Genomic DNA, 15,178 nt, shown 5'->3' with positions numbered 1-15,178 from the left:
TAAAGTCCTGCAGTGTTTATTGTTTGACTTGTCTCCTAAAACATGAAAGCTTTTGTTTCAAAAAGTGATCTAAAGTTCCTCTCAGGAATTTGAATTAAAGACCACACAGAGGCGTCGCCAATAAAGTGAACACGCTCCTTTGTAGAAAATTGGATTGGCTTTGAATTGAAACCCGGTGTGCCCTGGAGTTAGAGCCTTCAAAGAAACACTCACTCAGAGATAATTAAATAGAGGAACTCAGTCAGCCTTTAAAGGATCAAACACAGTTAGAAATAAAACGTTTCTTTCAAAGTTTCTTTAATTCAATAACTTTTTACTATTTATTTACTTTAATCCAATATGCGTTTAAACGTCTGTCCAATTATTCAAATCACAACCATTAAAGAAGTGATTTAATTATCAATGAGGGAAATATTGACTTGCTTTAAATATTCTCACAGCTCGGTGTTAGTCGCCTGGACACCCCGTTTCTTCTTGGTCTTATTAGAGGGTTTATCACCTTGGTATAGCGAAGCCCCTTTATTATTAATCCTAATTTAATCCAGATGAATCCTAAGGAATATTCTAAAAGAAAATGTGTTTTTCTCAACAAACAAGTCTCATTTTCAGTCACAATATTTGCCTAAATATGTGAATTAATTGTCCACATTTAAATGTCTTCTTTCCATGAAATAGTGTGGGCGGGGGGGGGGCCACAGGCTACAGCAAAGTAAAAATAAGACTCCGTCTAAAGCTTTATTTATAGCATTAAATAATCGGCCCCTGGAGGCTTAAAGCAGCCACCAAAAGAAGCAGCTAATTATTCCTCACACAAAACCGCAGCTGTCAGTTTGACTTCACTCTGATGATGGATCCACTGGTTACGTAATCCATATTCAGGCTTGTGGGGTGGGGGCGGGGGTTTAATACCTACATATCCACAATAATTGCCAAGTCTTTAGGCAACAGGACAGGGTTTTGGTATTGAATTTGTAGTCCTGGTTTTGTCCTTTTGTAGTCCGATCAGTATAGACCAATCACATTCTAGCAGGCTTTGGTTGCATGCAGGTAAACAGTCCGTGTGAAAAGAGAAGGAAATTCTTGTCATGAATATAATCCTGGAACCCTCTTTTCATGCGCTTCACATGTATCTATCCGCCCCCGTATGTAGACATCTTTTTATAGAGCTGAGACTTCCACTCCACTCTTGCATCTCAAGTTGTTAATCGGACAAGCTGCGCAGCGAGGAGGAAGTCCTGGCCCGGATAATACATGGTTTATCAGCAAATGAAATGTTATGTCACGCACTTTGCTCCGGCAACATCCAGTTCTATTCCTTTACTGCACGTTGAAACCAAACAGGAAACACATTTCACACTAACATTTAAATATTCTCAGATTTCTTGAACCTCCATAAAGGGGCTCTTTATTGTTGTCCTTAAAAAAGTATTCCACTAAAGGTCCGTGCCCGCCTGTGGTCTTGTTCTTCTTACAGTCTTGTGGGCAGTGTAACCTGTGAAGGCCCTTTGTGGTTCTGCTGTCCGTGCTCCCTCTATCTTTCCAAGCACCTGTCCTCTCCGGTTTGCCTCATGAAAGAAGGAGTTCCACTTGACGAATTCAGCCTGTGGTTTGGTGGAGAGCTGGCAGACACCTCTCTGAAGGGGGAGGCAGTCAGGATGCAGGCGGTCCTTTGGGGTGCGTCCACATGACCCGGCGCTGCAGTGCAGTGCAGAAGCGCCCCGTAGCTCTCCTGCTGTCCGTTTGAGAAGCGCGTTGAGAGGCTCACGTCCTGTTTCTGCTGCGAGGCGAAGCGTTCTTTGGGTTCTAACATCGGACTCCCCCTGTAGATCCTCTTTCGTATCATAGACGTGTCTCTGTACAGACACTCCCGAAAGTTAGGTTTACACAGCAGGTAGACCAGAGGGTTGTAGATGGTGGAGGACTTGGCACACACGGCGGCGATGGCGAAGGCCTCAGGAGGCACCAGCGTGGCATCTCCGAAAGCAGCCCACATGGCCACGATGGCATACGGAGTCCAGGCACCCAGGAAGCCGATACACACTGCTACTGATAGCTGTGGGGAGGAAACACACTCAGTTCATGGACACACACTGCACCATTCGTTATCAGCTGAGTGAGGGGCCGTTATCAGCTTTCATTAGCCCCCCTCCCTACTGAGGACTCATGCTGTTCAACCTCAGCGCCGGGTCACAGGAGGCAACGAGTTCTGGTCCTAGTCATTATAATGGGAGCACAGGTGGAAGGTTATTCGGTATAAAGACCCCCGTAGGGAGGAGTTAAGGTCAGAAGGATCACCCAGGAAACTGCTGTCTGTGGACACTGTAAAACCAAGGCCCTCTGACCTGTTTCTAACTGTGTGTGAGTTGGTTTGTGTGTCGTTCAGAGAGACGCATACAGAGCTTAGAGACGTAATGTGCACATTTTCAGGTTCATTTGTACTTTGTTTAAACCTATTCAAATAGTGGAGATTGGAGAACATGGGAGAAATGATTGCCCAACACACACACACACACACACACACACACACACACACACACAGTAAAGGAGCTCCGATATCCTGCTACAATCATGTCAGCTGCAGAACCTAGTCAGTCATGTTGAAGCGACACACACACACGTCCTCTGACCTTGACAATGAGAGAGTGTGCGTTGGTGGTCCTCGTCTGAGGGGGACACACATGCTGCTGCACGGCCTGACGGGACCCCCGCACCGTCAGCAGGATGAAGGTGTAGGAGAGGAAGATGACGGTGCAGGGCAGAGTGTAGCAGAACAGGAAGAGGCAGACGATGTAAGACAGCGCTGACAGCTCGTAGTTTGGAGCCCGCCAGTCGATGCAGCAGGCTGTGCCGTAAGGTTCAGGACCGTAACGGCCCCACTGCGCCAGGGGCCCCACGGCAAACACTGAGGCGTAGCACCAGACCCCCACCACCAGGAGGCGGGCGTGTGACGAGGAGAACTTGTTACCTGAGGGACGGGAGATACAAAAACAAGCTTTGCAGTTATTGTCGTCATTTGGTTTCTCTTGCTGTTGTAGTATCATGATGAGCAGCTCTTGACCCCCTCACCGTGGTTAGGGAAGCAGACTTTAAGGCAGCACACCAGGGAGAGGGCCGTGAGGTTAGTCAGGCTGCAGAGACCAAACAGAACTCCACACATGGCATAGAGCTGACAGGTGAGCTCTCCAAACAGCCACCTGTACACAGAGGACAAAAGAGACAGATAATGGAGACAAAAACTATAACTAACATCCTTTTTTATTAATCTGCTGATTATTTAAGGGAAGACTGAGCTCCCAATAAATAAAGCCGCTATGAGCCTAAGTTTGGCTCATTGCTGTGATGCATTCCAAAGAAAGAAGCTGGGCTGAAGTTGAGTTTAACGATGTTTAATTAAACTAACCATAGCTAAACCTCGACCATAAGGTCAAGACCAAATATCTGAGCCAGCTCACCGTCACTGTCATTGACTAAATACCAAATAAGCACACCCAAATGATAATTGCCGGAGGTGATAATCAATTACAAACCTGTGCAAAATAAACAAATATTGATAATATTAAAAATGAAGGAGTCTCTAAATAATCTTATTTTGGCTCCAATCAGGACAAAGTGATTTCCTAAACGCCAAGGTCCCCAAATCTCAAATATATTCATCCTCCAAAACAACAACAGACTGTTCTTTAGGATTTGGATTGACGGCAGAAAAACATTTTCGATCCTTTGTTGGCAGCCTTTTCATTCTCTCTTCCTGGAATTGGCTTAAATCTTTATCCCATAAAACACAAACTGTATGTGCAGCTGCAAGGATGCATAAAGCCAGAGCTCCAGAGCCTCTTTACTGGCACAGTGAAACGTCTCCTGTGCTCCGGCAGGAAATCATTGCTATGGAAATAAAACCAAACATCTATCTTTGCATTTTACTATCATTTAATAATTTCCCCCTCTCGTAATCACTTTGTTTTCTACCTCGTTTTGATTCACGAAGCCCAATTATGGTTGATTGGGATGCTCCGCAGAAGGGGTCAATTACTGTGTTTGTTTGTTTGTTTTAACCCATGTTGAACTATGCAGATCATTTGATGATGAAATTAAAAAGGAGAGCAAAGCAATCAGGGAAGGCTTGGTGAATTTGATAGTAAAATAGTTGCTGATTACAATTGTTTGAAGAGAGTAATGGAGGGGCGTACCTGTGTATGAACGCTGATGGTATTGCCAACGGGAATAAAGAGAGCGTCATCCCGAGGTCACTGATGGAGAGATTTATGATGAAGAACTCAGCGGGCTTCAGGGTGGACCGCTTGTGATACGCAACAAGCAGCAGGACGCAGTTTCCTATGAGGGACAGTACACCTGTGAACAGAGAGAGAGCGTTCACTTGGGGGGTTCAGGGGGAAGGAGAGGGATCCTGTCTGTTGTGTGCACTCACAAAACACGCTGTAGAGGGAGCCCATGATGATGTCGTGCTCCTTCGAGATGGTGGAGGCAAACACAGCAGATGTGTCTGAAGCATTTCCCATCTGAAAGGCAGTAAACATCAACATTTAACCGCCAGCCGCCCTCACTGGAGGGTGAACCTCACTGGGGGGGTTCTGTGGGTTTGAGAGTGCTCGTCACAGTACAGTAAGCAAAAGCTATTTCCCACTGCAGGGTTGAACTACATCAGTACATCTCCATGTTGTCATTGCACCTTAAATGTTATTTATTGTCTGCAGTGCATTCATCATGTGGTCTTCCAGACTACTGCAGCTGTAGAAATGAAAATCCTTCAATTGTCAGAAAAATAATCCCAAGCACAAGATGAGGACAATTCGTATTGAGTAGAAATACACAAAGCAGGATTGACAGATGGAAAGCATTATAGGGATTGTGCCTTTCAGGATTTACAACAGGAGAATGAAATGAGAGATTTAGGGTTTGAGAACAACAAGACAACGTGCACTCACATCTGATGAAAAGAAAAAGATGAAGGCTATATAGAACCAGCTTTAGAATAACCATACTGGACTTCATGACATTTACTTTGTAATGCCATCAAAAGGCTTATTGTTCTTCATGTGTTACAGGTTTCATGGTTAATAAATAAATACCAGCCTAACTTCTGAGTCAGTGTAATATAAAGCACAATAAAAAACAACTCTTCTTCTTCTTCTTCTTCTTCTTCTTTGTCTTCTGCTTCTTCTTCTTCTTCTTCTTGTTCTTGTTCTTCTTCTTGTTCTTCTTCTTCTGCTTCTTCTGCTTCTTCTTCTTGTTCTTCTTCATTTTTCGTCTGCACAAACAAGTCACTTTGAAGAGCAGCTTCATTCAAGTCATCCATAGTTCACTTGAGAATCATTACGGCGTTGGAAGTGATAAGAGTGGTGCAGGGAGGACATATTTGTGTAGGCCAACACTAAAGGTACCACCGTATCTCTGCAGCTTGTGTTAACCACAGACCTTTTTTCAGGCATCTAACCAAAAACCTATTCCAAAAACCAATTAGCCTCAAGACAAGAGAACCAGATGTGTTTTAATGCCGACTCATTCCTGCACCACTCCGTCTATATGTCTACCCTTGGACACATTTCTACCGTTCTTAGTATTTCCAGTCCTATCGTCCAACACTATAGACACATGAAAGAAATAAATCATGAGCCGAGATGAGGAGTTCATTCTGAGCTGACAGGTGCTTAATAACTTCGGAGAGGTCATAAATTACCCTGACACATTATTACAGTCTGTTAATACGGACCATATTCAGATGTAAAATGAGAAACAGAGGCTGGGCAGCACGGACTCTCAAGGACTCAGTCAGTCAGGTTGAGGCTTCGTTGCTATGCAGTCAGCACAGCAGTCAGTCTGAGAGGAGGAGGCTCAGGAAAGGACCCGTTATAGTGCCACTCAAATCCAGAAACTCCACTGTAAGCACAATGAAGAAGAGTTCTGGGACCAATGAATCATATTTACTGTCAGATTTGCTAAAGCCCAGTACACTCAGTTTATTTGGAACCATTTATAACAAATGCAGTGTAGTAAAGCTACGACTCCTGCAAGAATATAATAATACTTTAGGTGTTGTTTCTGCAGAGATTTCATAACTTACTTTTACTTTTCTTAAAGACAACTCTGACCTTTATGGAGTTACTTATATCTTCATATGTGTTACAACTGTTGGGTTAAAAAGACTGCAATTGTTTCAGCCAGTTGTATCTCATGAACCAGCAACGGAGTTCATTGCAAAAGCCCATTCTGTATTCTTAATCGGATCTCAGAAGACAGTTTTCTGGGTGCATGTTTCCAGACTGATAGCTGCACAAGTAGACCTAGGAATGAAACATTTGCACTACTCAGATCTGTGCAGAAGATGTATTTATCTCATGCAAGCACTTTGACAGAATCCGTCACGCCTGGAAGATTTAAAGCTTGCATTAATCAGAAAAAGTTTTGCTCAGCTCAGTGTACACTGACGCTCTCTCTCTCTGAAGTTCGCTGGCCTTTCAGCTCCAGTGCTTCCACCAAGCCTGAGTGAGCAGACTGGGTCGAATCAGCATTGTTTAATTTAACAAACAAACGCCTGAGACACAATGCATGACGACACAAGGAAAATATGTATCTAGGTCTGCGTGATTGTGATTTAGAAAAAATGCAGAACATAGACTTTATTACTTTGGTTCAGACGGATTTTTATACTTTTTGAAGCATAAATGCAATCTCCAGAATCAACAAGCTAACGTTAGGCATTAAAGAAACTGCAGCACGGTCACATGACTTCACGTCACCACCGCTAAGCTAAAGGCGGCTAATGTTGGGCTATATAGGAACTACAGCACAGTCACATGACTTCACGTCACCACCGCTAAGCTAAAGGAGGCTAATGTTGGGCTATAAAGGAACTACAGCACGGTCACATGACTTCACATCACCACCGCTAAGCTAAAGGAGGCTAATGTAGGGCTATAAAGGAACTACAGCACGGTCACATGACTTCACGTCACCACCGCTAAGCTAAAGGCGGCTAATGTTGGGCTATAAAGGAACTACAGCACGGTCACATGACTTCACGTCACCACCGCTAAGCTAAAGGAGGCTAATGTTGGGCTATAGAGGAACTACAGCACGGTCACATGACTTCACATCACCACCGCTAAGCTAAAGGCGGCTAATGTTGGGCTATAAAGGAACTACAGCACAGTCACATGACTTCACATCACCACCGCTAAGCTAAAGGAGGCTAATGTTGGGGAAGATAAGGCTTGGACATCTCATATGACTTCCAGACGAGGGAACATGTGGTGCTGAAATGCTGAATCATTTCAAGTTGAGGACTCATTCCTGCACCAATCTATTCCAATTCCCATGACATTTTGATTAACTGTGCAGCCCTATGGATGTTTGGAGCGTGTTTCTGTGACCGGAGGAACAAATGAAGGCGACCCTCAGAGTGTGAGCAGAGCTTAACTGTGACAGATTGGAGTGAAAGGAGAGAGCTGATCTGTGACTCCCATGTCTCTGAGCCTCTGCGCTGATGAATTGGACCGTTTGAAACAACTTCAGAGACATGGACCTCCTCACGATGATGTAGATAAACAGAGGCGGACAAATACTCAGATCTTTAACCTCAGTAAAAGTAATGATACCAAAGTGTGGATAAACAAGTTAAACCCTGGCATTAAAGTAAGGGAACAAGTATTCTTACTCTCAAGGTCTCTTACTCAATAATAACATGTTAGGTTTAGTGTAAACCAGTATCAGGTCTCTGCTCCCTCTCTGGGGGCGTGTGCCCTCAAACCAAAATACAGATTCTCCCCGTGAAATGTTAAAGTGATGCCAGAAAACAATCTCTCTGTTGGTCAGAAAGGGTCTAATGAGTTCAGAAATATGAAGAAGGTGTTAGATGTCTGGTCAGACGGAGACAGCTCCGACGTCACATTGTTGTTGTTTACGTCCACGGCGCCATCTTGTATGCGGGCGTCATGTTCTCGAGATAATTGATTTATCTTATAAACGAGATCAGCGCCACAGCACCACCTCATACTATAGTTTCAAAGTAAACAATCTGCTCAATAAATCTAGTGAGTAAATATTCAAATATTGTGCTTCGAAATGTTCATAGAGTAGAAGTATAAAGAAGCATAACATAGAAATACCAAAGCGAAGTACCTCAATATGTGCCTGCGTATAAAACGCTTTTACTGATCCCAGTTTGGGGATTCTTTTACAATTCTTTTGGCAGCTTTTGTTTTAACTTCCTCTCCTTCTGTTGCAAGAGGGAGACAGCCTATAACACTGTTGACTTTCCACCGCTGGTGATGAACTCATCACGGTCATCATTGTTTCATCCCCCTCACCCCCAGCAGCCATGACCTCCTGCCGCGCTTCCGTTTCTGAAATGTAAATAGGTGTTTTTCGCAGTATTTAGCGAATGGCAGTGTGACAGGTTCCCCTGCAGCGTTTCATAAACACTGAGCTGTGAAGCCACTGAGAGGAGGGCTGTCAGTCAGAGAGGGCTGTAGTCGGAGCAGATGATCAGCCATTTACCGCCTGGCGGGCCGGACGTCTTCGTGAGCTCATTAGCGCTGACATTTACAAACTCACTGTGTCGGCACGGTGTGAAGAAGCAGCCGCTGGCAGATAATCTATAGCCTCAGTCTGTAAATCTGACCCATATTAATGAAACCTGAAGTATCATTCCTGAAGCTCAGAGGGAAAATCATAAAATTGTTGCATCGATTTGTTGACAAAATATCTGCAACAATTTTGGTTATTTTGTCCTATCATGGATCTTTCCAAACAGTGGTTTTGGGAAATGAATCCCTCACTTTAGGCCGAATACAGCTGTAAGTTAAATGGAAAATAAAATGTAATTTAACTGTGTTGTGGTGTTTGATCTTCTCACTCTTTAAAATTTGGTAGAAATCGTTCGAGATCAACATTTCCTTCATGTTAGCAAATATTTTATTATCGCTTTTAATAATTTACCTGAATCTAGTGTTTGATTCTGTAATCAAAGCAATATCAAACTGTAGTTTTAAAAAGATATCTCAACATTATTAGTATTTTTATAAATCATGTTTTTAACTTCCCCAATTTAATGTCTCATTGGAGCTGCAACACTAAGTGGATTCCCAGGAAACTATTATTATCAATAATCAATAAATTGTTGAAGTAATTTTCAGGCAAAACTATCAGAGTTTCAGCGTCTCAACTCTGTGGTTTCCTGCTTTTCTCTGTCTTATTTCATATTGAAGTGAATATCTCGTGCTTTGGACTGATGAAAATGACATTTAAAGACGTCCCCTTGGACTTTGATTATCTAGAAAGTAATCAGCAGAGTAATCAAGTTGCTTTTATGGAAGCTAGACCAAATCAGAGATGATTGTTTTTCTTACTAAGTGCATATACCATGATGGCTTCCTGTAGGTCTGTCTATAGCGGTGCTGATCTGTTCCTCGGTGCATTAGAAAGCAATATTGAACAACATCTTCATTATTTGTGCACTTAAACTGTATGTTTACCATTATTATTCAAGCCATCATCACTTATAGATTTATTGTCCACTATAGGTGCACAAACAACACGAGGCAGCAATGCATAATATGTCGGCTGCCATCGGTACATTGTTTGACTTGTGATTGAATGCTTGTTATTTTAAATAAGTCACATACAGTAAAGGTTAAAACACACGTCCCTGAGGGAGTGGTGAGATCTTTAGTTGGATTAAAATGGAGTGTGTTCGTCCTCGCTGAGTCTGACAGTGTCTGACAGGGACAAGTGAATGCCACGCAGTCCAATATTTACACCGTGACTTAGCGGTATGACAAAGTGTGGCCCGTGGCGACTGTTTGACACATCGCAGGACACGCTTCCAGTCACACATCTTACATAATGACCGCGGAGAGTTATCATTTTATGAATTGTTCAGGTTTTACGGAGATATTTTTCTGCTTTTCTTGCTTAATATTCTCCAACATGAGGCTTAAGCTGGAAGCAAATTGGGATCAAAATAGAATAAACAATGACAGATCAACTCCCAAATAGGATTCGGATGAGTTGCTCCATTGCCTCAGTCAGGGACTTGGCCTTTGGACTGAAGGTGCCCTTGAGCAAGGCACCAAACCCCCAATTGCTCCCTGGCACCGGCACCGACTGGCTGCCTCTCAAAAATGCTTGTGTGTGTATTTGTACTGTGTCTTGTATAACAAATAATGCATGTTCATGTGCATCTTTATACTGACCGTGTGAGGGGAAACTGAATCTCCCAGAGGGAGATGAGGAAAGGTTCTTCTTCTTCTTCTTTTTCTCAGCTTTAATAAATCAGAACAAGTAGAATAGAGAAAAGGAGATGGAGGAGGATTTAGTCTTAGGGGAAGGGATGTGAATCTTGTACTATCTAACGATTCTGGATTCCACTCCACTCTGTGCCAATGAATCTAAATGCTGGTATGGAAGCAGTGTGTATTGGATCATGGAGGTTTTATATTCTTCAAGGTTATATCAGCTGAATTTGTGAAACACATGTACTTATGCTTAACTCGCACAAAGAAGTCAGTCCGATACTTAAATACTAATACTATCTGCTTTTATATTTCTCACAGTTGTCCAGCTATATAACCTGACACAACTATGACTTGGTTTGTAGTTTTGCTATCCATCAGCATCTAGCTTTACTCGATTTTGCAGGATTTAGAAAAAACCTCTCAATTTGAGTCAGAGACTTGAGACTCCCATCATATGTCATTAAAGTTCTGGATCAAACCGCACAAAGATTAGCTCGTCACATGTCCTTGAGGCTCCATGACTCCATCCACACTCCGATTCTCAAAGAACAGAACATTGTGTAGAAGATGCCAAACCATATCTCCGTTTTAAACCCTTCTTTCAGATGTAGGCAGCAAACAATGCAAAATAAATGAATAAAAACAATACTGCCACCGTAGTAAGTCGTATTATCATCGCCGACACAACGCATTACATAAGCACAGTGTGTGTGTGTGTGTGTGTGTGTGTGTGTGTGTGTGTGTGGGTGTGGGGGTGGGGGTAAAGCTGTGTGTCACTGAGGGGTAACCGTGTTCCCATGGACAGCTGTTTTTCATCCCTTCTCTGACCCAGAGGTCCAGATGAAGGTCGTTCTCCCTCCTGTTTCATCCTACAGAAACATATCTCAATCTGGCATCATAATCACACGTGATGATCCTCTGTTGGGGGGTGGGAGTCACAAACAGATAATAGGTAAACAGAAACGGGAGTCCATGCATTCAGGCGCACGTGCAGACAAACCCAGCGTGATAAGCAGCCGGAGATCCAGTCCTAAAAACAGTCATTAAAGTGACAGAGAGCCCTCACAGTGGCTTTCTGTGCCTTCATTTCATCAGCAGCCAGACAATCCGCTCTCTCCCTTCAGAGTCTCAGTGTCTGAACCCTGACTGAGTCTCAGCAAACACTCCAGATGTTATCCTGTCAGAAGGACACTCGAGTGAGAATACACTGCCATACCTTCGCACAGGAAATACAACAAGAAATATCAGACCTTGATGATGATACCAAAGCATCATCATCAAGCTCTTACTGGAAACAGAAAAGTCCCCCTGCTGTGCCACTTACCTTCCAGGGAGGGGTTGATTGTCCTTAGTTAAACTCATGGAGGCCAGGTGTAGAGCAGGAAACACCGGAGAGGAGACACACAGACAGAGAGAGTGAGAGAAAAAGGGGAGAAAGTCCGGTTTAGGGTATCATCCTCCTCCTAAAGACACTTGCACACAGCCAGAGAGGTGGACTCTAATACGGCTCATGCACTCATCATCTACGTGGAGAAGCACTGAACAATATCCACTGTAACATCAGGAGAGAGAGGGAGAGGGAGGGAGGAAGAAAGGGAGAGTGAGAGGGATCAGCGTAATACTGGCCAGCTCTGAGTGTCACTCTGAATCAAACTCCCCCCCTTTCTATCCATCACTACTTTCCCACCATCCCTACACTTTGATTTGTTGCCTCCTTTAAAGGTGAATGACATGATTGAGTCATGCCTGGGGGGGGGGGGGGGGGGACCCCTGAACCAGTGCTTCCATCAGCTGGTGTTAACCCAATTTGATCGGGACAATCTGTTGGAGTCCAACCAATTAAAATCTCTCCAGTCATTCTGTCCAGTGGGTTCTCAGTGTATTACATCCCCTCTCATCGATTTAAAGAATGGGTTTAGGGTTATGGACAGGTCTATTTAGGGGACTGGTTTTATTAGAACTAGCCTGTTGTTCAGTTATCTTAACGAACACGTTGACAGGCAGCTTTCTCTCTGCAGCGCGGCTCATCATTGTCTTCTTGAAATGATCATCTAACGAGCAACCAGCTTTAGGTTTCTAAAACTGAACTTGCCATTCTCAGTAGTGGAGTTGGCTGTCATAAAATTGTAACCTACACAATGACCCTTTATATCTAATTAACTATGGTGCAGTGATCGGTCTCACAGTCAGTGCACAATGCCGGATCTTTGATCCCTTAAATCATTAGCTGAAGGACAAGGCTTGAGCCTCATCTAATTTGCTGCACTACAGAAAAGTCCTATTCTTTGTGATGTTAACTTCTGTGTTCACCTTCAAAAATATGCATCACTGCAGCTCTTTATATGCTCCTTTTTAGGCTCTGTGGAAGCTGAAGAGCTCCACAATCTCTTTGCGTTTGCTGCCGGAGAAGCTCAACAAACGTAAACATTTGAGAGTGGAGAAGATGTATGAAAGTGTGTCGGAATTAAAGCCTGATCTGGAGACGTTGGCTTTTACTTTAATTCAGAGCTGGGAAGTAAGGGCCTCTTTCTTCCAGGCACGATGCCGTTGAGGGGTGGGTTGTGTTGGAGGGAGACAGAGCGTCAAAGACTGGCTGTTCTTAGTCCAGTTTTCTGATTGAGAGAAGCCGAGATCTATTTATTAATGCAATACACATTAGAGGGCGCTCTTCAGAGCATGAAGCACAGGGAACACGCTTCTGTGTTTTGTCAGGGGGGTATTGATCCGCTTTAACATTGTGAAGATGTTCTCTGTGAATTAGATTGGAGAACATTATTATTGCAGTGTGTGATTCAAAAATGAAACCTCGCAGTGTGGAAGTGATAATGAAATGTGTGATGGTGGGACTCGGATATCAAACGGCTTGTTCATTATTCTGCTCAGGGATTTCTCTTGCTGCTAATATACGATGATGTTAGTGTGCAATAACAACCACAAATCGTTTGACGCATGGTTTGTCAGGGGAATGATATTTCTGCTGTGCTTCATTCTAAAATGAATGCCACAGCCAGTTAAAGCAACGACCAGAACTTTACTTTTGTACCGCGCCCCATGTGGACAAATATTTGAATATTATTTTGGTTCAGGTCCGCAACCTTTGTTTTAGATTTCACACTTGTGACACTGTTCTTGCTTGGGGGGCGGGGCTTACCATAGAGTAGCGTGGCATGCTGAGTGACAGCCCTCCCTCTGCCGTGTTTCCAGGGTCAACGATCCTTTCAAATAAATGGTATTCTTTTGAATGATCAAAACTTTTGACCCTGATATAGCTCCAAAGCTCAGGGAGACGAAATGGGAGACAGCACCATCAGAGTCAGAACCTTTATTCGTCCCACAGAGGGGACATTTGCTTTTGTTCCAGCCTGAACAGAGACAAAGACAGCTTAATATTACCCAAGAAGCATTACAAATATTAAAGATATGAAACTAAAAATGACACAATTTACAAAATACCCAAAATACACATCCTGTAACAGTTGAGATATAGCAGCTGGCTTGCTTTTGTGACATTAAAAACTCTTTAGCAACTTCGAACTCAGCGTCAATTATAGTCGATTGTGACAGATCGAGAATATGCTTCACAGCTGGTAGGAGGGGCATCAATGACCGCTAGGGGGGGCACGGCCCTCGAATGCCCCCCCTTAGCGCCGGCACTGTGAAGGCTAACATCATCTGAAATGTTTGGAGCAATACTAAAGTCATAAATGGACTTTTAATCCAATTTCAAGCCACATTTGTACCTACACTTTTTACCTCTGTGTGCTTTTTAGCACCAGATGAAGTATTTCAGTGATCGGAAGTCCTCAGAAACAAGCTGAGCTAACGTTAGCGCCTGCAGAACGGCGTTTACCAATAAAAACCTCCTGAACCATGAGCACTGAATGAACCCTAACCAAAGGAGCGCCAATAATCCCACGCTGCTTCAACACCATCCACCTCCAGACTGTACCGCTGTTGTCGGTCAGAGAACCCTCGATGCAGAAAGCCACAGTGTGTGAGTTTAATAATGTCCTCCTTCATGCAGCCTGATGTTTAGGCTCCTCCTGCTGTAAATGAATTCCTCTGATGTGGGGGGGGGGGATGTACCGAGCTGCAGGCATTTTAAATATCTCAAAATAGCCACTCTTTCTGTTGAAGGTCCTGTCTGCTTATGTAAAGGCGTCCGTATTACATTCAGAATTTTTCATAACCAGTTCAAACTTCCTGAGTAGCTTAAAGAAAATAAGGAGTCCTCCTTGGTCACACAGTGAATGCCGTGTTGTTAAGAAGCATCGAGCAGCTCCTGAAGCGCTGAGTCATGGTGCCTTATCGTCCCGGCCCTGCAGTGAGCCGCGCTCTGACTGACGGTCAGGGAAAGCTGCTTTAGGGAGCGCGGGCTGCAGGGCTGTCAGGAAGCTGCAAAGAGCAGCGCTGTCATGTGAAGACCCCTGCACCGGCGCCTGGTCCTCACAGGGCCCTCGCTCCAACACTTCACACAGCCAGTGGTCTGCTGGAGTGTGAAATCCCCCCAGTGGGAGACGGCAGCAGGAAGGACGTCGTCACAGCGGGAGGAAACGTGAGCATGAGCGCAATTATTTCCCCTCAGTTCCCAAAGACCGTCAGCGTGGTTCAGACTGAAATATCCAATAATGACTGTGGAGACTTTTCCTTTAGTGCCCAGAGAAGGTCAACCCTTCCATTTCACCAGCACAATCTCATCTAATCAATCCATTTGCACATCATTTGTATCGTAAGGACTTTAAATTATATTTCTCTTCAACAATTTGTTTGGTAGTTTTAAAATAGAGGAGGTCAAAGGTTGAGACTAACCCCCGGCCCTCAACCCCTATAGGATGCCAGTAGGTGGATAATTATATTTTAGAAATTAAACCAATAAAGCTTTTTGCTGTTTAACTTCCTTTTCCAAATACAAGAACGATGTGTCC

The 15,178-nt window shown here is 43.8% G+C and overlaps 1 protein-coding gene across 1 annotated transcript; it reads right to left on the bottom strand.

The window, feature by feature from the left end:
* Positions 1-347: 347 nt before the first annotated feature.
* LOC134878458 (opsin-5-like) lies at positions 348-11,797 on the bottom strand. The gene is given in 7 exon segments (XM_063904535.1): positions 348-1,630; positions 1,633-2,053; positions 2,628-2,965; positions 3,067-3,194; positions 4,188-4,350; positions 4,427-4,517; positions 11,578-11,797. Coding segments are annotated over 6 exon segments (1,338 nt in total). The 5' UTR covers positions 11,578-11,797; the 3' UTR covers positions 348-1,433.
* Positions 11,798-15,178: the final 3,381 nt, after the last annotated feature.

The sequence above is a fragment of the Eleginops maclovinus genome, chromosome 1, assembly GCF_036324505.1.
Source record: "Eleginops maclovinus isolate JMC-PN-2008 ecotype Puerto Natales chromosome 1, JC_Emac_rtc_rv5, whole genome shotgun sequence".
In the NCBI taxonomy this organism is placed as follows: Eukaryota; Metazoa; Chordata; class Actinopteri; order Perciformes; family Eleginopidae; genus Eleginops; species Eleginops maclovinus.
The sequence above is the reverse complement of the archived record's forward strand: the minus strand, read 5'-3'. Positions and strand labels throughout refer to the sequence as shown.